This window comes from Apaloderma vittatum, unplaced genomic scaffold, assembly GCF_000703405.1.
Source record: "Apaloderma vittatum isolate BGI_N311 unplaced genomic scaffold, ASM70340v1 scaffold1185, whole genome shotgun sequence".
Taxonomy (NCBI): Eukaryota; Metazoa; Chordata; class Aves; order Trogoniformes; family Trogonidae; genus Apaloderma; species Apaloderma vittatum.
In genome coordinates, this window is record NW_009717468.1 from 51008 (window position 1) to 77247 (window position 26240).

Genomic DNA, 26240 nt, shown 5'->3' on the forward strand with positions numbered 1-26240 from the left:
TATGTCCTGTGTGCAGAGGCCTTCTAAGGACTTTGGGGGTGTCTAGGCTGGAGCAAAGTAGGCTGAGAGGTGACCTCATTGCTCTCTACACCTTCCTGAGGAAAGGAGGGGGAGGGGGAGGTGCTGATCTCCCTTGTCTCCTGACAAGACATGTGGGAATGGCTCAAAGCTGCATGAGGGGAGGTTCAGGCTGGACATTAGGAAAGATTTCTTAACTGAGAGGCTGTTCAAACACTGGAACAGCCTTCCTGGAGAGGTGCTTGACAGGCTGACAGGCCTCGTGCCTCTCAGTGTTTAAGAGGGCATCTGGATAATGCCCTTAATATTATGCTTTAACTTTTGGGCAGCCCTGAATTGGCCAGGCAGCTGGACTAAACAATTGTTGTAGGTCCCTTTTAACTGAAAAATATTCCATTCTTTTCCATTTCATTCCAAACTTTATCACTCCCTGAGTGATAGAGAGTGTTTGGCCAAGATTGTACTTTTGGATTTATGTGAAAATTGATGAGACGCAAGCTCTAGAAGACTCTAGAAAGAACCTCATGACTATCAGTTTTTCAAATTTATTTTATCTTATGACCTCTCATCTTTGAGAAAATTTCCAAGAAGTTAGTTTCGGGACAGTAGAAATTACGCTCAACATTTATATATTATAGATTTAGGAGATACTGTGTGTCTTATCTGTTTTAATAGTAGTGCAGGAATTATGTTGGTGGAAACAAGTGTTGGTCTTCCGCTTTAGATATGCTTGAATGTTATTCATGGTTCCATCTCATCCTTATTTTATTAAGTCTTCTGTGACTAAAAGGATGCAAACTGAAATGCTGGGGGTTTATACTGCTTTTTAAGACCATTTGATACTTTAACAAAGTGCTAAGTATTTCTCAGTGCGATGATGCTAACTCTGCCCTGCTTGCATGCTCTTTCAATTGTACCAAATTGGAATACTGGTTGCAGCCTAGCAAGAGTCAAAATATCTATATCTTAATTAATTTTAGATGAGTATTAAAAACAAAATAATTGTAGGTGGTTTGAAAATGCATTAGTATAGTAGACTAAGCAGAACTTAAGTCAGCATCAGGTATTTTAGAGGGTTTTTGAGGTAGAAGAAATGGAGAATGGAGCTGGTTTGGAGTGGACTGGATACTGCAAATGTGGAATGGAAAGGGCTTTCAATAAGCAAGTAAACTGAAGTCAGTTTAAATAGTAAGCATTGTATGACACCTGGCAATCTATGATGAGTGCTGTTGTAAATTTCTGTGAAAATGAAAAAACAGATTCTCTTTTCAGATATGAGCTGTCTTTAAATGGAGTGTCAGTACTCAGTATCTCTAAAAATGGTTATACCCACCTCTACAAATCAAATTCCCTGAGTTTTGCACAACAGAACTAGAGTCTGCTTTGAAACAGGTAATTTCTTGTCCTGCTTCAGCCTTTTTCACCTTTTCTCTTCATATATTCAATCTCCTTCCACAAGCAGCATGATTTTTTTGTTCAATGAAGTCCGTTTCCCACCTCATCCCTCTACTGGAGGGGCTTTGAGGAGGGCATTGTTTCTTTTCCTTTTTGTCATTCTTTTTGATTTTTATTTAGTTTTTATCAGCAACATTTTCTTTCTCTCCCTCTGTGATTTCCCAGCCGTGAGATAAATAGCCTTGTATCTTACAAGCTAAATACAATTACTGCTATCAAAACTGGAGTCTTTCTCTCCCTGTAAATGTCTCTTGGAAGCTGATAAGCTGTTCAAGGCAAACTGCAGGCTTCTGCCTAATCCTGAAATTAAACATAACCACCCAGAAGACATAAAGAGATAATTTGGGGCGGGGGGGGGAGGGTGGTGGAGAGAGACAGGCAGGAGAGGAAGAGAGGAGGAGAAAGGGAGATCCTCTTCTGAGATATTAAGAGGACATACACAAGGCTCAAGGTTATTTGTAAAGGAATTACACAAAACACACAAGAGCTTGTTATGATGAGGAATTTCCTCAGATAATGCAGTGATTGTTGTAGTTGTTACAATTTAGCAGGGATTTGTTTGATGTAAAGCATAGAGGATAGCTGTAGAAAACGGCTCCCAGCCATGACTACTGATTTTTATATATTAGTCCCCATCTTGTCCTTGAAACCAGAGGTCTCACAAGGTTGCATCCAGATTCTTTGCACATACTGACTTGAGTTCATCTCACCGGTTTTATGCTGAATATGGGGAAACTGTTAATATCCCAAGAGTAAAGTGGGAAACTGGACACCACTCCTGCACTCTGTGTTCTGCTACCTGCTGACAATCTGAACAAAGGAAACTTAGCCCTCCTGTTTGAGAAACAGAGTTAACACTAATCTTCTAGGAAATAAGAATGCCTTAATTATGAAGGAATAGTGTGATGTACCTGTAGAAGTCTTCAGTAATCCTGCCTTGCTTATAATTGAAGACAGATAGTCTTAATGAGTCAGTCTGATACAATTGAAAAAGGCTGCCTCATTTCTGGATATGTAAGTTCTTCCTGTTTTTTGTTGTTTTTTTTTAATTGGTGACATTTTCATTTTCTCCCTCTATAATTTTTTAAGGTCTTGTGTTTCTGGAGCCTTGTACCTATTTTTTAAGTATTATCAATTGGCCTAATGGGATATTACTGCTTTCAAATATACTTTATCTAATGTATAATGCATTAGCCAAGAAGGAGAAGATGTTTGGATGATCTAGTGATAGCATCACTGGAGAATTAAGAGAAGACTACATGTACTTTCTTTAGCTGATCTGTGCTCTGATATTGTAAGTAATGTGCAATATTGTGATTATTACTTCTCATGAGCTCAGTAATGCAGAATCTAATGCTGATTGGGACATTAACAAGGAAAACTCAAAAACAGAACTACCTGGGATGTCTGAGTCATTGCAACAAGTTCTTCCTTTCTAAGGTTGTACTTAGCCCTGCACAGTAGCCCTGCATAGCTCATGTAGCATATGATCTGCTGGAAAAGCACTGGTTGGACAGATGGGCCCAAAGAGTGGTCGTCAATGGAGTTAAATCCAGCTGGCAGCTGGTCATAAGTGGTGTTCCTCAGGGCTCAGTGTTGGGACCGCTTCTGTTCAACATCTTTATTGATGACCTTGATAAGGACATTGAAGGTATCGTGAGTAAGTTCACAGATGACACCAAGTTGGGTGGGAGTGTTGATCTGCAAAAGGATAGGAAGGCTCTACAGAGGGACTTGGATAGATTTGATCAATGGGTCAAGGTTAATGGGATGAGCTTTAACAAGGCCAATGCCAGGTCCTGCACTTGGGCGACAACAATCCCATGCAGTGCTACAGGCTTGTGGAAGTGTGGCTGGAAAGCTGCCTGGCAGAAAAGGACCTGGGATTCTAATAGACAAGCGTCTGAATAAGAGCCAGCAGTGTGCCCACGTGGCCAAGAAGGCCAATGGCATCTTGGCTTGTATTAGAAACAGTGTGAGCAGCAGGAGTAGGGAGGCGATTGTCCTCCTGTACTCAGCACTGATGAGACCTCATCTTGAGTATTGTGTTCTGTTTTGAGTACCTCAGTACAAGAGGAATGTCGAGGTACCGGAGCAAGTACAGAGGAGGGCAATGAAGCTGGTGAAGGGTCTAGAAAATAAATCTTATAAAGAATGACTGAAGGAGCTGGGGCCATTTAGTTTGAAGAAAAGGAGGCTGAGGGGAGACCTCATCTCTCTCTACAACTACCTGAAAGGACATTATAGAGAGGTTGGTGCTGTTCTCTTCTTACAGGTAATTGGTAGTAGAACTAGAGGGAATGGCCACAGGCTACAACAGGGTAGATTGAGGCTGGATGTTAGAAAAAGAATTTTCACAGAAAAAGTAGTCAGGCACTGGAATAGGCTGCCCAGGGACGTGGTTGAGTCACCTTCCCTGGAGGTGTTTAAAGGTCATTTAGATGTAGTATTGGGGGATATGGTTTAGGAGTGGACTTTGTAGAGTAGGGTCATAGGTTGGACTTAATGATCACAGAATCACAGAATGTTAGGGATTGGAAGGGACCTCTGAAGATCATCTAGTCCAACCTTCATCCTAGCATACCTAACCACTACACCACAGCCTCAAGTGCTAGATCTACTTTTTTTTTAAACACCTCCAGGGTTGGTGACTCCACCACCTCCCTGCGTAGCCTGTTCCAGTGCCTCACCACTCGTTCAGTAAAGAACTTCCTCCGAATATCCAATCTAAACTTACCCAAGGGTCTTTTCCAACCTGAATGTTTCTATGATTCTATGCTGTACTACTAGAGTGATTTCCAAATGTTTGGTAGCTGAGCTTTGTGAGGGGAAATAACTAGTTCTCTGTGCTTTACAGAGCCTGGCTCTTCCTCTCCCAAATTCCCTCTGTCTCTTCCAGAATGATTTTGGCATTTCCCCATTCCCTCTTCTTTCCACTACTTCTCCCTCCCCCCCCATCTCGTTTCTGCCCTCTTCTTTCCCTTTACCAATCCCTTCCCTCCTTCAGACTCAAGGCCATTATGATCTCCTACTCAATTCTGAAGTGATGCTTCTGAAACCAAAGTAATAGTAAGAAGCTTGACTGAATCCATTTGCCTCTGTGAAAAGACACACAGATCTTGCGCCTTCTACTTGGAGTCTTTAATAAGTCCCATTGCTTGATGTGCAAACTGAAGGGATTTCTTTGTGGTACTGCCAGATCCCACTGTGGTCTTAATAGTTTCCTATCCAAATGCCCTTGTGAGTGGGTAATGAGTTAAGAAGGAGAGTACTGAATTCTGATTAGCCTTGCGGGCTGAATGTGATCCCCAGGGTTCTTGTCATACACTTGTTTTGTAGGTTTTGATTTTTCATATTGTACTCATTTTATGGGACTTAAATGAGCTCTCAGATGCTTCCTATCAGCATGAATTGGAGGTGGCATGTAAAGTGCCTTTGACAGATTTACTGCATTTCATAATGAGCCTAAAACATATAAAAAGACAGGGTTAATAAAACAGCATTGGAGAGGCACATTTTGAAGGCAGTACAGTGACATATGTTGAAAGATCTGCCAAGAGGGATGATTAAAGCATGACAAGTTGATGAAATCAAGAGTTGATTGTAGCTTGTCACTGCAGGGCTATAACATCTATAATATATTTATAAGGTAGGAAAACAGATAAATATGGCTACATGATATGAACACTCAGTTTTAGTCCCCTGTATCCAGAGAGATATAAACCTGCACATATTAAGTCACCAACAGACAAACATATTTTGGAATTTGCACAAAAACTTCCACATTAATGCATGTGTGTCCATTCTGCATGATGGGATAGGATCTGACATGATAAAAAAGTTACATAAATGTTGCCACCACACTCACAGTTTAATATTTTTACTTCATATTTTGCCTTCCCACAGGACAGGTGATGCTGTGGTTCGTTTCCACTTTGCCCCTATCCCCGAACAGTTGCATGTAACTGCTGTAGGGCTTGTATGTCTTCCAGGTTCTGTCTGTAAGGACAGAGGAGAGGAAAGACAGAGAGAAAAAGAAATAAGGTACTATATTGCAACCTCCAGTACTCATCCTTCCTGTCAAAGTTTCATTTCTCAAAACGGATCCAGGGTCTTATGACATGCTGCATTCAATCTGTCTGTGTGAGTTGCAGTCTTGCCTTCACCAGATACCTAAGGAAGGATACGCGTAGAATGATATTTTCTTGCAAGTAGCTATTACCATTTAATTCCCACCTAGAATTCCACAGATAGTGCTTGAACTGTGGGAAATAGGGCAGAAGGAATAAGAAGTGTTCTTATGGAGCAGTCTTTATTACTGCTGTGTAACTGTCCCATAAAGTTTTTTAACATGTGAACACATGCCACAGTGACAATACTAATTTTAGTTTAGACAAGATGCTTTACCTTGGTTTATAGCCTGGATAAAGAAAATAGTATCAGAAAGTACTGGCAATCTGAGGAAAACTTTTTGTCAGTACCGTCCAAAAGAACAAGATATATATATTGTATTGCTGCATGCTGTTAGTGGAATTAGTGTAGCATCGCTCTTACGTATTCCTGAATCAGACTAGATGTCCAAAATGTCAAATCTGCAGGCAAATACCAAATATATCAGAAGAAAATTTGCTTTAATGGTCAAAATGACACTTCTGTCCAATGGTCCTGCATTTGGGATGTTTTCTGTTCTGTCCTCCCAAAGTCTGTTTGATCATATAATCAGCTTCTTGAGCTGGAGAGCAGCCAAGTGTCTGATGCTTCAGAGAATTATAGTAACCCACCATAGTAACAACAAAAACATGCCCCAAAAGATAGCCTTTTAAGAAAAGATTGTCCTACTAGTATGAGTTTGTGACCTGAAATATAAGGTCACATAAGCTGTACATATTTATATCATGTCTACAGTCATTACATTACAAACTCTGTTGGAAAGCAAATGCTTTCTTTTTTGCCCCTCATTAATTTATTCAGGGAGACATGAGCATGTGGAAATACTCCCACTCCCTCTGCAGCTGGAATTTGAACACATTGCTCAGCCAAATTTAAACCAAGACAAAACAAAACCTAGACAGTTTAGTTGCATCTGTAAATTTTCTCCATTTCTGTGATTCTTTTCCATTGATGATCTTGATTTTCAACTCTCAATTCTTTCCTCTTAGCTTAGTCTTTCAGACTACTAGGAGTTTTTATAAGAGAAATTCTTGCAACACACCATGAATGCTTATGTGTTAACCTTTAATAATGGTAGTACGGCATGTAGCATAACTCATGAAGAGATGATCTTTATGAGTCCCCAATCCTAGGCTTGCTCTTTGTCAGAATGATGACTTAAAGTATGCCAAGATATAGTATCCATAGGGCACTGATGCACCTTTCTGCCTAGTTGTTCTGACTCTTCTTGTATCTGATGTAAGAGCTCTGGGCCAAAGGATTTCCCTGAATATTGGGATTACATTCTTATACTCACTACAGGCCTTTGAGTCCCTGTCCCTGAGAAACTGGTGCAAAACAGGTGTATCGCATTTACATAGGGACCCAAGCCATGGGGTTTTTTCTTGTATCTCTTTGACATCCAGCATGCTTCTTGCTAAAATCAGCTCCATGCCATTTTCTTTGAATAATAATTGCATACTAAGAGGTGTAGATATATCCTGATAGCTTGGTCTTGCTAACAATTCCAGGCTAAGTACAGAGCTGCTCACATAAGCTTACTTATCCTTTCTGAATGCTTAACTACTCTGAGCTGTTCTCATCGGTTTGTGTTCACTGGTCCATGATTGTATGAATGTCTGGGTACCAAGCATAAGCAGTATCACCAAAGTTTCTGACAAATTTCTCCTTTGCTGGCATAGGGTGAATTTCTATTGGTTCAGTCATCTGGTAATACATAAAATGTAGCTGTATAATGTAGTGCAGAGAAAGATGGAGTATTTCTCAGATGGAGAATCAGGCAAAATAAGATTGCTGGAAAATAAGAATCTTGCTAGACAGCACAGTGCAGTGAACTCCCAGACATTAATATAGTTACATTTCTCTCCTGGGTTAATTCTGTTTCAGTTTTCCTGGTCAAACCAAGTTATTAAAATACATTATCTTTCTTTTCTCCCTTTCTGGCTTTTCTTCTGCCCCTGTCTCTTTCTCATAGACACACTCACATATGCAGTAAGAATAAGAAGCAAACATCTGGCCTGAGGGATCAAAGGCTTGAACAACAACAACAACTTTGTGCTTTTCTGATCTTATTGCCTGCAGAAAGAACAGTGCCAGCTGTAATCCCAGGTTGGCACAGCTGACGTGCAGTGACAGAAGGGGCTCATGCATCTGCATCACTCTTCTCACTGCTCACTAAAAGGCCTTAAAAGCACAAAGTCATTGAAATCCAATGCTGCAGGCTGAAGCAGAGCAACTCTGAAAGGATGGTCAGAAATGAAAGGGGCCAGTCATGGAGCTGGGAGCCAGAAGTTCCTGAACCCCAGCCTTGGCTTTCAAAACGCCATTCTGTGTGGTCTTGGGCAATGCTTTTACCACTCTGTGACTCAGTTTTCCAATCAGTAAACGGGGATAAAGCTCCAATTTACATTATTTTTCTTTACATTACCTTTCTTTACATTATCTATCTTTACATTATCTTTCTCTACAATTCACTGAGTATGAAAGCCTTTCTGGGTCAGTGAACTTAGATCTTTGCTATTTACTGAGTACCTGGAGCACCCAGGAGACTAAAACTCCAGCGTTGAACTTGCAAACTCTTTTGTATTTTTTTTCTTAAGACCCACAAATTTTCAGTGAGTGAGATTTGCTCTGTATAACAGTGGTATTTTGGCAGTTTCCAAAACTCAGGTCAATTCCAAGAAAGAAATTGATTTAAAAGGCTGGAGTAGGAAAAATATATCTACAGAAACTACAAGTTCCTTTTCATATAGGTCTACCTTACTTCTGGCACAATGTTATTCAGTGATGATCTTTTCACTGTACCGATATTTCACAGAATCACAGAGTGTTAGGGGATGGAAGGGACCTCAAAAGATCATCTAGTCCAGCCCCCCTGCCAGAGCAGGATCACCTAGAGTAGATCGGACAGGAACACGTCCAGGCAGGTTTTGAATGTCTCCAGAGAAGGAGACTCCACAACCTCCCTGGGCAGCCTGTGCCAGGGCTCTGTCACCCTCACAGTGAGAAAGTTTTTCCTAATGTTTTTGCGGAACGTTCTATGTTCCAGCTTATACCCATTACCCCTTGTCCTGTCATTGGACATCACTGAAAAGAGCCTGGCTCCGTCCTCCCGACGCTCCCCCTTGACGTATTTATAAACACTAATGAGGTCACCTCTCAGCCTCCTCTTTTCCAAGCTAAAGAGACCCAGCTCCTTCAGCCTTTCCTCATAAGGGAGATGTTCCACTCCCTTCATCATCTCTGTGGCTCTGCACTGGACTCTCTCAAGCAGTTCCCTGTCCTTCTTCAATCGAGGGGCCCAGAACTGGACACAATATTCCAGATGCAGCCTCACCAGGGCAGAGTAGAAGGGCAGGAGGACCTCTCTCAACCTACTAGCTACTCCCTTTCTAATACACCCCAGGATGCCACTGGCCTTCTTGGCCACGAGGGCACATTGCTGGCTCATGGTCATCCTGCTGCCCCACCAGAACCTCTAGGTCCCTTTCCCCTGCACAGCTCTCCAGCAGGTCAGTCCCCAACCTATACTGGCACATGGGGTTGTTCTTTCCCAAGTGCAAAACTCTACACTTACCCTTGTTGAATTTCTAAGATTTCTCCCCCCCATCCCCCTAGCCTAAATGAATGACAGCACAGCCTTCTAGTGTGTCAACCACTCCTCCCAGTTTTGTGTCATCAGCAAACTTGCTGACAACGCTCTCTAATCCTTCGTCCAGATCATTGATGAATATGTTGACAGCACTGGCCCCAGTACTGACCCCTGAGGGACCCCACTAGACACAGGCTGCCATTTCCTGTGCCTTTAGTTCATGGCTTGGCTTTGAGAATGGCACCTGTCTTTGAGAAGGCTTACTGAGTCACTACTGGGTCCTGGAATTCTCTTCCTTGTTCTAAGCTGATGCAAACAAAGGAGTGATTTCAAGAGGAGTCAAAGATCACTGATTTGTACCAATTAGAGATAAGAAAGGCATGTTTAGTCTCATTTATTCCATTCTGTAATTAACTGATATACCCCACCACTTTATCAATTAAGATTTTAAATAATTCAGGAATTTCCTTGAGGAGACTGTAGCACTGTCAAATATGTAATCTTGATCTGAATGCCTCTTAATAAACTTATTTCACCAGTTTCTTACTTGCTTTTGTTATTTCCTGCAATCTATCCTGGAGAATCTGCCCTCTTCCATAGGTTTTTGCCTTTCTTTAATTTGTAACTGATTAGCTTTCCAACCCTCACTGGTGGCATCTGCTAAATGTTTTCTAGGTGTTACTCTTAATAACGTTACTGTCTGAGCAGCCTCCCTATACTCAGCACTGTATTAATGGGAAAGGAGTGTACATGCTTTCTCTATTATTTGTATATTAAGCTCTCCATATCATCTCCCCAATAATAAGTGCACAGGAAAATGAGATCCAGAAACACATGAATGTTTCTGGTGGAGGCAACCCAGCTTCATCACTGCCAGCCCCAAGGCAGAGACTGCAAGGCTTGCTGCAACTGAGCCAATTCCCACATAGATACTGGAGTGCTTGTGGCACCTTCCAACAGGGAGTCTTGGTTTTGATGTGTTGCCTGATAAACAAGAGAGAGGAGCCCTTTTTGACTGGGGAGTACAGCCCCAAGTGCTGTCTTCAGGCTAATCAGCCCTGTCTCTGTGCCGGCTGTGTCAGACCTAAGCTAGATATCTACCTGAGTGTTCTTGTTTGAAGAGGTGTGATAGTGAAGCCACTGGCACTTTATGAGGCCCGTGTCAGGCAACCAGTTTTCGTGCCTCAGATCCTGCACCATGCAAAGGCAGTTGTTCTGTTTTCAGTCTCATGTTTAAGCAAAGTAGCTGCACTTGTGTAGCTGCACTGCCTAACCCAACACGTGTAAACTAGATCCAGTGTTTCTCTGCCCTGACTTTGCATAATCCAAAAAACAGATAAGCGACCCCTAGATAAATGGGATTTAATAGAATTTAAAGTGTCAACACAAATAAAGTGCTTTTGGCATTTGGTTATTGCTGCTTATTCCCACTGGGCTATCTAAATCAGATTCTGACCTTTCCCAAATGAATCGAAGAAGTGGGATGTGGGGACAGTAGCAGTCGATTTTATTCTTATCTCTGTTTCATATCTCTTCCTGCAAAATTAAATTTGTTCATGTTTAAAATGGAAAGATCGATATGTGGCTTCACATGTTCTTTAATAGTCACTTTAGCCTCGGGTGCCTGGTACGGGGCTTAATTTGGACCTGGTCAGTGAAAAGCCAGTAATTTACGCTTTACTTACAAAACATCTCAAGGATCTGGTAATGTAATACAAATTGTGCCATGTTTGTAAAAATGTTGAACTGGTAACTGCTTTCTCTATTCTGTAAACTAGTTCACTTTTCAAGCATAAATCAAAAGACGAGCAGACTGATTTTATCTGGTGCCCATGGCCTTGGCTTCTATAGGACTGAAATGATTCAGTATAATCGGCTCATATAAAATAAGACCCGAATCACATTTTTCACAGGACTAACTTTTTTTTTCTTCTGCACACTTGAAAAAAATTTGATTAACCTTCTTCCACCTTTGCTAGTCTTGAGTTTACTTTTGAGTTTGCTCCTATTGTGCTTCTCTGTTACATTATCAGGTGCAAGGCACTCATTTTTTCAGTCATCCAAGACAGGACTGAAAGATAAAGCTAGGGAAGGTTGAAATGGTACTGATCTTGTCCTGGGGCAAGAGTAGATTAGATGACTTTGAGAAGTCTTGTTAATGTCATAGTCGTACAGCCTATGTTAGCTTTTACCTTCTGGACAGACACTTAAACTCTATTCTCCTAGTTTGTCTCTGAATTTCCCAATGATTTTGGCCTGAATACTACTTTGATTTGAATTAGGACACCCTATGTTTTTTAGGCTAAAAAAGGTAAGATAAACCAGAAAGTAGCAGCAGCATAAAGCTGAAGTTGAAACAGTAGAAACTCAGAAACAATTCCAGTTTCCTGAGTAACTTTTGCTGTTGTAGTCTTGCTTGATAATTCTCTCTCCTATTTTTAGTACTTATGTTACCAAGACCTCATCTTTTGTCGTGAGGGCAGTGAGCTGAGGAGAGTTACAGTGTGAAGACGAGCTTTTAACTCAGGTCCATGGTGGGATGAATGAAAGGAAAGGTGTAGCTCCCCCAAAAAAAAAAAATGTTCACAGGGAATTGAAGATAAAGTCAAGGGCATCCAGGACTAGGGGGAAAAGGAGGACAAGAAATAAAATAAGAACTCAATAGCAGAAGATGCAACTGTATTAAACAGTGAAGGCAGAGGCAAGTATTCAATATCCAGGAGCTGAAGCAAAGATAAACAGTGTTGAGACTGGGCTATTCTTCAATCCCTTCAAATGAAATAAAATCCCAAATTTGAATTAATCTTCCTTTAATCTTCCATTTTAATTAATCTTCTTCATTACACAAGGCAAGACTGAAGCTTTGCAAGAATTTGTAGAGGGACAATTTGGGTAATTAGAAAGATTTTGATCACCTGCTTTATCATTGTTTTATCTAGTTGCATGGCCATCCTGTTTTGTTTGTGTGTAAGTAACATCTGTGGTTTCAGGAGCTCTGGACTTTTTTTCACGTGTTTTATAAAAACCACTGCAAGTAAAGATTTTTTTTACATGTTTTGATTTTAGTGCAAACTTTCCCTATGTTGCATAACATAAGCCACAACATGGTCTTACTATAATGCAACAAAATGAACAGCTATACATAAACAGCCCCGATTCTAAAACTTTTTGTAATATTATTCCTTGCTGATCTCTGGCAGAAGGTTCTAGTCCTAAAGGTGAACTTTCCTAATAGGATTGCCTCAGTTTCCTAGCTGAATACAAATTGTGAACAAATGATGGTTGCACTTCATAGTATTTGGAACAAAATATGTATTTAAAAAATGTGAAAATGAGATAATTTGGTATACTGTTGGTTTTTAAGTGCAGTTGCCTGGAATCAGAAGTGGTTAAAGAGGTTCAGCATGCACCAGTCACACACTGCTGAAACTTCTGTGCCCTTTATTAGCTATTAGGGGAAAATAGTAGCTTCTCCACGATACATGTGAGCCTCCTTTCCAGAGCACACCGCATCAGCTCTAGAAGAGTTTTGGGGCTGAATTGAACTGAATCAGTTTATTTTGGTAGATATTTTAGTCCTCAAAGGTAAACTTTGCAGGCCATAACAGGCTACTCTGCCCCTCTCCCATACTGATGTCAATTAAGTGCATGGAAATCTCTGCAAGATTATGGGCATCCATAAAACCTCAAAGGGAGGTGGCATTAAAGGCCACTGGGTGAATTGAGCTATCAAACATTGACTGCTTTCTAGTTCTTCTCCTGCTGAAATCTACAACAAGGGAAAGAAAGGTGGAGTCAGTTTAAACCTTGAGCACTGACATCAAAATGTTTTCTTAAATCATTCATATCACCATATTGTCTTTCATTTACTAACTGCTCATTAGATAAAATCTCTCATTCTTTTTAGATACTTGGCAGCAATGAAGAAAATGTTGCTGCTGTAGTGTTTCTTCATAAAACAGGCTTTTAGTATTAATTTAGGACAGATTAATGTTTTCTTCTGGTGCTTTTTTTAGCATCTTGACAGACTTGACAATGCATCTGGTTGGACTAATATTCCACCTGGCAATGAGTACTTTCTTTCTGCCTAGTGCAATTTGCTGGAACCTTTCAGGCTTTCTCTTTCACACCAAAGAGGCAGTAAATCATCATGATTGGTATCTAGGCCAAGAAGCTACATTTTTCAGAATTTCAATTGCTCTTTTACTTTCTTTAACTTAAGAATCTGTTCTGGTTTAGAAATAAGTTTAGTGCAATATAATTTGTTTGTTTTCTTGAAGCAACCTTGAGAGGAAAAGAAAAACATAATCCAGCATTGAAGGGTTTTGGAAGAAAATTCTGCTTTGCCCATGAACAAATTTAAACTGTCTCCTCCTGGACTGTTGCAGTGTATCAAAAACATTTCCGGTGGAAACTGCTAATAGTGATTAGCCCAAGCAAATTCTTTTGATTCTTTTCCCATTTTAGTTTCATCTAAATTGAAGATTATCAGGAGCTATAACTAGAAGTTTATCTGATTTATTTCTCTGTGTAGTCTGTGGACCAGGGATACAGAGGGCTTCAGAAAAGGAAGGCTGGCAACTAATCCTATATAACGAGCTGGCTCTAATAACTGAGGTGGTAGAAAGATCAATAAACAGAAATAGAGGTCTTGTGCCAGATTGCTCTCCAAACTACTTAGTCCTCAGGAATGTGTGTGGTATATGAAATATTTTGAATATTCAGATTAATGTTCAGAGATCCAGAAGACTTCAAAATGTTGCCATTAAAACCCTTAAGGTCATAAGAGCCTGGATGCTTATCAGTTTGTTGGAAAGCTGAGGTCTATATGGTATTTAAGAGATGCAGCATGATTCCTGTTAATTGTACCTATGAGTGCTAAACAAAATAAAAGGCTTGTTTTATCTCAGTCTCCACAGTGTTGGATTTAGCTGTGCTTTAGAACTTTTCATGAGGAAGGAGAAAAACTAGGTGAAAAATGCCTTTCTAAAGTACAGTTCTTTAGAAGAAGCTAAGTCGTGGAGCAGATCATTTTAAGTCAAAATGATATACAGGAATTTGTTATGAAGATGAAGGAAAAATGAGAAAGGTTATTTTAAATGAACAGTTCTTCTTGGTACTTGTACCATTTAAGCAGCTAAAATCTATGGGAGAAAAAATATTTGGTAAATCACAAGTAGCAAAACTTTACTATAACAAATTATATCCTGCAGAGCTGTGAGACCCACATTGATTCTGAAGGCAAAAGAACTATGGGATTACGTGTATTTTCTGAAATAAATTTAAATTGCTCTCTTTAATCTGTGTATTCTTTTCTGAAGTGGAGCCTTGAATTGGAGCTAGACTCAAAGACAAAAAATGTGGGATCTAGATTAGTTGCATGAAGGGACTGTTTAAACGTGTGTCATTCAGCTCTATAAAGGCATTGCACTAAGGTCACAAAAGGATTGTTCCTGAAAATTTCTGTGTATGAAGATGGACAAGAACCCCCTTAATTACATCATGGCTCAGCTGTCAGAGGTCCAATGAGCTTACTTCATGTTGACCTTGTGTTACTTCGTGTTGCAAACCATGTTATTTCCTTTTTGAACTCTCATTTCAAATGCTATGTTTATTTTTTTTAAAGCACAACTCAAAGTCAATATTAATTTAATAATTGTATGGTTTTATTGATACTTAGTGACTATCCCAACTGCTTAGCAATGGAAAACTTGTTCTTTAACTCATTGTTGTAACTGGGTATATCAGTGAACACGTTCTCATGCACATGTTTTTAAAAATCATTCTTATTAATGTCTGAAATAAAATTTAAAAACAAACCAAAGAGAATAGATCAGGTAATAATGTTGCAATTTAAACCTATTTGAATTTTCTTATGTCCTTCAATTTTTTCTTAGCTTCTAAAGGTATGACTTTTATACATATTTTAATCTTGCTGAGTTTATCTGCCTAATAATAATAATACTAAAATTAAATTAAACCTGATTTTAAAAAATAAAGCGTTTAAAGATGTGGTGGGGAATAGTTGTCATTTCTGACTTTCTTGAAGGTCTAGGACTGTATTGTAAGAAACCCATTTTTCCCTGTCATGTCTTGTTTCATTGTCCCACTTCCTTTCTACCGCAGTCTTGCTGGCCTGTTCTTGTCAGATGCCCTACTTTTGAGAAATTTCAACCAACTACGTTTTTTCCCTTCTACAGCCTGCCCTCCACACAGAGCAAGAAACACACTACGCAAGCCACTGATTGACTTGTGTTCCTGTGAACTGTGGCTCACTCTTTATTCTGAAAAAGATCTCATTGCCACCAGTAAAAGTTTGCTTATGCATACATTGAATAAAGCCAGTGGAGTTCTTTTGTGCAGAGTAAAGCGTGTTACAGAACTTCATTGGCCTTTTAGAAAATGTTCTTGCCCATCAACATTAAGTTGTCAATGCACACATTTAAGCAGAAATCCTTACTGAGACATAATCTGTAAAGTGGAGAATAATCTCCATTTCTACTGAAACCATATCTTTTTATATCATTTATGATATAGTTGTAATAGCAGACTTTCTAAGTGTTCCAATTCCAAGTTGACAGAGAAATTCAGTTCACTGAGAAATTTAGATCTTTAAGTCCCATTGAAACACCTCCTGACTGTCTTTCAGGACCTCATACTCCTTTTTTACACAGGCACACTGCAACAGAGGAGATGCAGAATTTCTATGGTTGCGTTTATGAGATTTAGCTGATTTGGTGACGGAAAGCGAGGATTACTGTGTTGAGAAAAGGTCTAATGGATAAGCAGAATACCTTGATAACTCATCTTTAAAAAGAAATTGGTTTTGTAGTGATCTTGACTTAATTACATTTGTTTCTGTTCTCCCTAAACCAGCAGATCTGCTTCCCTGTCCTCTGAGTGTAAAGTTCTCCTAGGCTTAAGTGAAAGGGAGAACTTGCAGAAAGGGGGCCTCTCCTTTAGGTTAAGAAATTGGGAAAACAAGTTACCTGGATGACCCCACACTATATTAGTTGTCAGCTTACTATTAATAACAGATCAAAAATTGTTGATTTATCTTTAGGTGGGCTTTAGGTGCTTGTTTTTACTACCTCAGCTGCTCCAAATCATTTTTTATTAGATCCTGCACTAAACATGACTGAAATTCTGTGTTTATGATTTTATATTCATAAAAGTACAGAAGTGAATATTAGTATTTTTTGTTGGTGCTGATAGGAATTATGAGAGCTGGAAATGTACTTTAAGCTGACTTAATGTCTGTGAGTCGCTTCGAGCCACCACCCTATCTTGTTTGACATTATTTGAGAAATGACTGACAGAGTGTGTTTCCAATGTTTTATCTTTTCCTTCTAGTGTATCTGAGTACATGACAGGCATCTGAGGTGGGACTGATACATCAGTATGTGTCACTTAGTGCTTAATTAGATCTCTCTACAGTGGGGAATAGCAGTTTCCTACAGTGGATCTGTTACATGGACCTTCTTGTCAAGTGATAAAGGAATTGGGCCAGTAAAGCTGCTCTTGAATGTTTTTTGCTTTCTCTTATATGTTGCCTCAGATAAGCAGCAAGGCTCCTAAATATTCATTATAGTTGGACACATTAACTCAAAGCCAAATTGCTGTTTTCCTTACAGATGGACTTAAAGAGATGCAGATGATGTTTTTTACAAACCCCTTAAGATTAGGTCTGTGGTTTATTACATGTGAATCCTTCTGGGATTATAGTGGGTGTGTCACCATAGTGCCTCTCACCTCTTCCAGAAAGCAGTAAGAAGATGATGCTGGAGAGGGTAGCTGTGGTCAGCAGGTACCTCACAGAGACTGGCAGCATTTCTGAGCAACAGTTAAGCAGTGAGGGTTATGGAACACATGAGATTTACCAGTCATGTTCCTTGCAGTATGAAAGTGTTGTTGACTGAGTAGAGCATCTTGCCAGCTGTTAGTTATACATATGTTTTTCCTTGGTGTGCCTTTACATTGAAAAAAATTCCAGCATCTGTTTCAGAAAGCCAAATAAATTTGAAGCCAGATTAGGTTATTTACGTGTGGGATTTTAAAAGCAATACTGCAAATTTTGCAGAGCAATTGCTGAATCTTGGACCGCCGTTTATTCAGAACATGTATTGCAGCACTACTGTTCTACTGAATTTCTGCTTATGGTAGCATTATTTCAGTAAGCTGGGGTCTTACTCTAGTTTTCTGCAGCATTATGATGAAGTTTGTAAAAGATGCATTCTTTTTATGCTTATCTGACTGAAGAGTTTTTATAAAACTAATATGTGAAGCAAAAACTAGAATGAGCCAGAAACTGACTGTAGCTGAAGAAAATGAAAAAGCAGAATGATGGCACTTGTTCACTGTCACTCCTAACACTGTCAAACTGAGCTGCTCTTTTCCACTAGATGTTGGCCCAGCCCATCTGTTCTGTACAATTTTTCAGTAGCCAGGGAATATGGGCAAAGACTATGTATGAATCCTATTCCTCTCTGTACTCTGTCAATGATAAGTGCTTTCCTCCAAAACACACTTTACTGGATAATTCTGTTATCCATCATGATGGAACAATGGAACTGCACTTGCCAGAATTTACATCTTGGGTAATTATTTCTGCTTTCATTTCAATTAGTTTCTAAGCTTCTGTTTTCTTCTGACAACAGGCCCAAGCCTTTGGAAACTGGACACAAGCCTTCATGTATTCTTAATTGTGACAGCTCTTTCTCTTTTTAAATTTTTCTTCCGTTTTTTCCAATCTTCCCACTCAATGTTTGTGGGTTTTTTTAAACTACTTCTACTACATCCCTTCAGCATTGATTTCTTATAGTTTCTTCCTTTCTTTCTTTTTCTCTTTACTGGGTTTCTGGTCCTAACGTGTCTTTTAGTACTGCAAGAAGGTTTATCAAAATACTACTAATTATATGTGTGTCTGACTGACATATTGTGCCATGTTCCTGTGCAATCCAGATCTACAGTCTGATTAAAATGTTTTAACTCCTGGCACTGAGTTCAGTCAAGATCTCATGTCCCAGACAAATTGCACTGCCTTCTAACCAATTTGGATAAACAAATACTGTGAGGAGAAGAATCTGAGAATTTTTTCTATAGGATTTAACTTCTTTGACCTTCCAGAACCTCAGGCAATTGAATGTATAACTATTCTCCACTTTACTAAAGATAAATCTTTCTCTCTTTAAATATATATATGTACACACATGCACTTATTTATTTTTAGCTAAATAAGGTCATAAAAAACCCAAAAAATCTAGGATGTTTTAACTATTTCATTGACTTTTCAGATTGTTTTTAAGCTGTTTTTTAAACTTTAAAGGCAACACTGATAGTGAACGGTTCCAAATGGTAAAACAGAAAATCCCCTTCAAATATAACCGGCCTGTAGAGGAGTGGCTGCAGGAAAAAGGTAACAGTCATTAAAACTTTCATTTTAAACCCATTTGATTCTAAACCCTCATCTTTAAAGCCTGCAAATAAATGTTTCTTAAATGATAATCGCCTGCTGCATAAATGACTGTTTTAATTTTCATTATAATTTGTGTCAGCTTCCACCTGCCATATGTTGATAAATCATGCTATAATACATTGCTATTAAAATGCAGTTAAAGGGACAAAATTCGAAGCTTGCTATCATAGTAATGACAAACAAGCAAGCAAAAATTCAGGAGACGTTTTCTAAAAAATCCAAACCAAAACAGAAAACAAAATGGAGAGCGAAGAGCAACAACATGTATTATGGCAATTTAACCACTGCATGATTTTCCTGTTTTGATTTGTTTTAAAACTGCATTTATATTTATTATCAAAGTTTTCTTAAAAAATTTCAAACCTACTTGTTAAACCACTTCCTGTTTATTTTTTCTCATTAGTCTGATTAGCCACTATGGTTCTGTATTTCTTAATTGCATTAAGATAATTAATTGATTTTAAAAAATGTTGTAAAGAAAACATTTTTTAACGTTTTCATTTAAACTGCAGTGAGGGAGACAGAGAAGGATGATTGTTCTGTCACTTTTATACTATGTCTGGAGTACAATTTGACTGACTTGTCTAAATTATGGGTCAAATTCTTGCCTAACTTAATCTCAGACAAGGATACTTAATTTTGTGGGATTTGCCTGGCATAATTTGCCTCTGTTCAGGAAAAGACTTCTTAACATATGTAAGTCCAGCTGTCTTGAGTGAGAGCTCTGCATACACTCCATGACCTGTTGAAATGGGACTTGTGTCAGAAGGCTAATTTTTCTAATCAGCAGTTTGGAGGGATAAAAAAATAGCTTGGATGTAGAGACCATTCCAAAGCCTGGTGAAGGTAACAGAATAAATCTTACTGATTTCAGCAGGGTTTTGATTGGGCTCTTGGTAATACACTGAAGCTTAAGTCAGGAAGATCTTCTCCCTCCATACTAAATGTAGAATTTAAAAAAAAAAAAAAAAATCACTGTGACTCCTCACCTTGAAGTCTAGACGAAGCAGAACACGATCTTCTCTTGTTTCCTTTTAAGAAATTACTGCTGATAAAAGGGGGTGACCTTTGAGCTCAAATCTTGCATTTTCTGTGCTGATTTAGACTATGGTTGTTAACGAATTTTTCCAAGAGAGAAAATGAATGTTTTGTAGTATTGGAAAAATATAATTTATCTTCTGTTTCTTTCTTCAGCTGAATTAACAAATTGATTTAGCCAGTATGAATTAAGTTAGGGTCAGAAAGAATGTGGCTAACTACAGGAAAAGTATCTTTATGCAAAGGGTCTGATCCTGCAAAGTGCTGTGCGCACTCAGTTCCCATCAACTTCAATGAGAGCTGGCAGTGTTGCCCGCTTTTCAGGTTTGGCCTGTGAGGCTGTAATGTTTGTAACTAAGGCTAAAGTACTTGTGAAAATTAGACAAAAACATTTGTGTAACTAAAACAGAAATATATTTTGATCACCAGGGAACAGTTAATTCAGCTATATCATAAAGAAATTTTAGGGTAAAGAAAATGCTTATTGAGTCTCAGTGGGTTTCCCTGTTAATGTACAGGATCAAACTAAAATAAATAAATAAATCTTAACACTAAAAAGAGGATAATTTTGGTAAGTTTGAATTGCTAAAGTCCCTTTAACACTAAAGACAATGATTGCCTCAATTTTGTCAAAACAGATGCATGTCTAGTTCCTTGATGCAATTCATGTGCTTGAGAAACCCACCTTTGTTTTGTGGTTTTGTTTGGGGTTGTTTTTCTGTTTTATTTTTTTCCCGTTTTGATTTTCCACCAAATCTTTAATTTTATGTCGCCGCTTCTCCAAGTTTGAGCTTATAAGCATGCCAAAGCACTTTCATTTGCAAGCCATTCTGAAGTTTTGAACCGAAGTCTACCTTTTGTGGATATGATGCTCTGTTAAAAGACAATCACACATGCAGTAGGGTCTAAAATAGACAATTTTTGAGTGTTCAGACACTCTTAAAGCACTAGGTGGGTAGAAGGGTAGAGCCATTTTTTACTAACGTGAAAGGAAATTCAGACTTCACCCTTTGTGTTAGGGAATGGCATGGTGCAGTACAACACCTGTTCCTTCATTTCAAAGTTGGTAGACATTTTCAGCAACTTAGGTACCACTCAAGAAATAATGAATGGATAATTTACCTAGCTATTCACCAACCTGCTCATCTATGTGGTCATCCATCCAACAATTAATGTAACATGGAAACCTTCTGTCAGAAGACTTTATAAAGATAAAGACGATGAGTGAAAGGGTAGCTTGTTATCAAAATGGAGCAAGATGAACTGATGGAGGAATAGATAGAGACAGCATACACAACAGCTGTCTTGCCTGTATGAGTTCTTGGCTTGAGTGAGGTAAGATGAAACACTTTTCAGTTGACATTTATTGAATGCTATAGATTTGGTCTTACTTTGGTACCACTGTTACAATCTCTGTGATAATGAAATAGTTCATTCTTGGAAAACAAATACAGCACAATGTTTTTCTGAAGTGACATCATTACTGCATTTTGGGGTTTTTTAAATTTTATAAATCGGTTCACGATCTTGAATTATATGAGCAAGAAGCAAAACATTAAATACTATTAACTTTACTGAGTTTATGTGAGTAAAAAAATTAGTACCAAATTGTTCAACTTAAGTAGTCATAAAACTAGCAAATTTCCTTAGTTGAATACATGGTGTCTTCTAAGGCATAAATGTTACGTATTCTGCAGCTAACAGAGCTAACAGAGGTGAGCTAACAGAGAACAGAAACATCTCATCAAAAGGACTGATCCTGGAAGTCCTTAATTCCTCAAATCTCTCTTGCTTACATGTGAAGTCTTGTTGACTAATTTTGAAGCAAGGAGCATTGGTGTGCATTAAGAGTTGCAATATCAGGCCCAAAATCTCTCCTAGCGTTACAGAAAAGTTACACTTCACTAAGATTTCTCTGTGATATTTTTAATTGGTATTCAGATTTCCAAATGAAGAAGTCAATGAGAGAGCAAACAAAGAAACAAGAGCATGAACTATTCAGAATATTTACAAAACACCTCAGAAACTTTAAATAGGCTCATAATTTTTCTCCAGTATGACACTGGAATTCAAGTAGGAAGAAGGACTGTTAAGTTTGCAACCCTTACGCATCTAGTAGAATTTCCTATTTCTAAACAGTTTCTCAGTTAAATTCGGTGGCCAAATAAATTTTACTTAAGAGTTTCAGAACTATATATCAGAAGAATGATTAGAAGAGACCTATGGTGGCACGATTAAGTGTATAGTCTCTCAACAGTTTTCTGTCGTTCCATAAGCATTTTCCTATTGTCTTTATTCACGCACGTGCACACCATTGTAGAGTGAAGACTGTGGGATGACAGAGTGTAGGTGACTCCAGCAAATGATTGTTCTTTTAGCAAACGCAGTTCTAGTACCAGTGCTATCTCTAGCATTAACCATATGGTGTCGTGCATGAATCCTAGACTGAAAGACCACTTGACAAACAAGGAAGTCCCCAAAACACACAAAATTCCTTTTTTATTGGAGTGGGGCCACCTCCTTGGAGTACACTTTCTTTCATTGTTAGGAGATGCAGATGAAAGCCCAGAAATGGAGATGTGATACTTTTTTCAGCCTTTGAGTGGTCAGTACTTTACCTCCACTTTCAGGGCTAACTCTCAAGTGAAATTACTCCCTGTTCTTTACTCACCTCACCTGTATCTTTTGAAACTCTGTGATGAGGTGGGAAGGAAGGAAGGAACAGTAGCAAGTGAAGTGTCTGAGTGCCTAAGGACAGAGATAGTACAGAAAGACATATAGTGCTAGAGGAACATGTGAGGAGAAGGGGAAATGGAGTGGTAAAGAACTGACAGCATATCCATTAAAAAAATCCAAAGCACAACAGGACAGAGAATAAAAGCAAATTCTAAGGACATGGTATATTACAAGAGTTTGGACTTCTGCAGTGCACAGTGCCATTTCTTCTAGCTCAGACAGGAGCTAGGCTGAGAGGGCTGAATATTTTGACAGGTATTGTTATTGGATCTTATTTTCCTCACTGTCAAGAGGAAAGGCTCTCTTTTTACACGCTGAGGATTTGTGGCTTCAGTGCATGTTTGTTGATGTTTTAATAGACATATATTGCCTCTGGTAAGTTTAAAACCTCCTGAGATGCAGAAAATTGCATCTGGTGTTTCAACACTTTCCAGGGGAAGGATACCCTCCATTTTTATTTCTCATTTCTTCATCAATGCAGTTACTCCACCCTGATCAAGTCCTAGTGTTTCATTTACAAATCTGTGGGTGAAGAGCACAGGGGATGTGCAGCCAACCTCCACATGTCCGTATGTTACACCTCTCCATACACTTTTGCATAGGTAGCTAGGGCCCTCTTTGGGGACAGGAACTCCTTTCAGATACATTTCTTCTCTTGTCCCCGCTCTCTTCCCCATGGTCCATCCTGTCACCATAAGATGATGCAACACCGCATCACCACTTGACTTCAAGACCCGTCACGACGACCACCAAAATTGGTGAGCTCCCCCTCGAATTTTGATCTACTCTAACCACTGACTGTGAAGGAGTGAGCATTGGGTTATAGGCTGTGCTTTGCTACATGGTGGCATTTTGCACCTCTTATCAGGGTTGTCTAGAGAGGAAGTGGGGAGTGGGAACTGGGGAGTGGGAATGGGATGGGGACATGTGTTGTCCACTTCATAAAAGTGGGAAAACACAGTAGATACTTGAATGATGACTGACTTGATGCTGCATTGATAACCCTTCTGAGCTCTGCCCAGTCTTCCTGTCTGTTAATTCAAGAAATTCCAGGTGGCATGGCTCTAATCTTCCGAGGAGCAGTGAAATTATAGGCACTGCCTTTGCACTGTATGAAGCAACTTATTTCTTAACAGTCAACCTATTGCAGCCTGGGACATAAGCAGTGTTGATGGAGCAGTCCAGGCTGAACGTGACTTAAGTGTCCTGAAAGACTAGATGAATTGATAAGTGTTACTAGTATTATTTTTAATAAATGTATTTTTCATTGCATATGATATTAGACCACTCCTAAGACTCAAGGCATGACCTTGAGTAAACCACTTAACCTGCCTACATTTGAATTTCAGTGCCTGTAAGAGGGAGAGTCACATATAAGGCATTCTGGGGCTTAACCATCTGAAGTGCTATGTTATCCTTCCTATTTCAAAAACTTTGCTCTTTCAGAGACATCACAAATATTTGCATTTGGTATTTGTTTCTTGGGTTTAGATTTGTGAGCCTTCACAAGAAAAAATTTACAGGGGGAAGATCACAACTGATCCTGTCTTCAGATTCTTACACAATTGTTATATCACCATCAATTTCTGTATTGCCTTTATATTATTAAAAGTGGCTTTATGACCTAACCCTGTCCTTTGACCAGTCAAAATAGAAGGCTTATTTATGGACTACAGCTTGACAGGTACTGCAGTCTGAATTGATAGTGTAAAAATGGCCACATATTGAAGCCTTAATTGTAGTTCAAAATGGGTCCAACTCTGAAAGGGTGGGTTCAAATTTCGGACTGAGTCAAAGATCCTCCAGAGTTTTGATATGTGAGTGGATGCTGAAATTTGAAATTCAGTTTTAACTGTTCTTGCTTTCACGTTAATCTTCCTTATCAATGAGCTTTAGGTGGTACATTTCCATACTGTATTTCTACAGTTATCATAAACGCTACCAAGAATGAATCTACTTCTTTGTTGTTGTCTGTCGCTTCTAGCCAGGATTCAGTGTAAGATGCAAAGTGAAGGAAATGTCTGGCAATAATGTTATTCACCCCCCTTCACTAGGACGACAGTTAACGATCTTCAACACCCAGGCGCAAATAGCCATAGGAGGGAAAGACAGAGGGCGTCTCTTCCAAGGCCAACTCTCCGGTCTCTATTACAATGGCTTGAAAGTCCTGAACATGGCAGCAGAGAACAACCCCAACATTAAAATCAATGGAAGTGTCCGACTTGTTGGGGAAGTCCCTTCCATCTTGGGAACAACACCCACAACCTCCGTGCCACCAGAAATGTCTACTACAGTCATGGAAACCACAACTACGATGGCCACCACTACAACTCGAAAAAATCGTTCACCACCCAGCATCCAGGTGAGTCAATTAATCTTCTGCATTTCCTTGGATTCTTAATTAGTCTTCTGTTTTGCTGCTCACTTGGAAGTTCTCTGAGTCATGCCCCATGTAACTATTTTAATAATATTGATAGGGTCAATCACCACAAAATGTTGTCCTCCTGTGCTGATAAACAAGGAGCTAAATGAATTTTTATGGCACATGTATGTGATAATGGGGACTGATTTTGCTCTTGTTCTAGTACAACCCTATTTACATAAGTAGGATTTCCTCAATGTGAACAAGAACGTGATTCTAGCTATGTTTCTGCAGTTCTGTATGTGGTGAGATGTGTTCCTAAGAGAGTTGCAAAACTTAATGTGGGGTGGGTGTATGGTTATTTATTATTATGACAGCATGTACTGTTGCAATAGTGAAGTTCATAATGGGGAGAAAAGCAATGGAGCATTACTTCCAGGTAGAGCTATTTTTCATTTTGCTTTTACAGCCTTGGTATGTAGCCTGTAGAAAATTTTAAAGTAGTGCTATCAAGATCAGTTTCTTGCAAAATGTAGATATTCCAGCACAGAGCAGTTCCAAAGTCTTTGGTGAAAATCATTCCTACAAAAAAAAAAATCATGATTTGCTGATGTTGGGAGTTAATTGTACCAAAGCAGTGTTTTCAGTCCTAAAAATGCAATGGTTTTGGAACCTCTTGTGTGGAAGTCAGAATATGGTTCTGACTAGAAATAGTGCTCTATAATAAAATGTTAGCAAAATGGGGGTAAATTACCCCACGTTTGGTCACTTTGTCATAAACTTTGGAAGAATTACAATTCCTTTTCCTCAGTGGGCAGCTCTAACTTTAGAGAAAATATTTGTACGATTACATCTGCAGAATGAAATCTGTGATCCTGATCCTGTTCTTGTTAGTTTATTGGGGATTTTCTGCAATTTATAAAGGCAGCAGAATGATATTTAGCTATAGAAATGTAACAGACAGTAACAGTGGACCTTCATGGGCTGGGACAAACTGGAAATGACCTTGACTTACTTGAAGAGGAACTCTTCCAGAGAGCTTCCTTGCTAGCCTACGTGGCAGTTCACACAGCCTGCAGAGACCACTGTGGGCTGAAAGAGCATCAAAAAGATTTAATAAAGTGTCAAAGTGCTTCTAAAAACATGGTTAGAGCAGCGATTTCCTGGATACACATGCACCACAACAAATGGCCTCATCTCAGCTAATATTAAAGCAATAACTCTTTGACACTTCATGCTACCCACTGAAAGAAAGATAAAGGTCAATATGTACCTCTATTACAACTTTCTGCATTTCAATATCAGGCCACTTTATTGCTGTCGCAGCACAGATGGCTTGCCTTTCGTCCTTGCTCTTGGTAGAATTTGATTCTGTCAGCTTAAGATGCGTTATT

At 39.0% G+C, this 26240-nt stretch overlaps 1 protein-coding gene across 1 annotated transcript in view; it reads left to right on the plus strand.

Moving 5' to 3' along the window:
• LOC104274302 (neurexin-3-beta-like) overlaps window positions 1-26240 on the plus strand; it is a gene marked incomplete at both ends in the record, with an annotated part of 100728 nt that overhangs the window by 5931 nt on the left and 68557 nt on the right. Inside the window, 3 exons of the mRNA XM_009869896.1 lie at window positions 18561-18650; window positions 24539-24846; window positions 25329-25331. Of these exons, the coding sequence (XP_009868198.1) occupies window positions 18561-18650; window positions 24539-24846; window positions 25329-25331 (401 nt within the window). The remainder of the gene's footprint in view (window positions 1-18560; window positions 18651-24538; window positions 24847-25328; window positions 25332-26240) is intronic.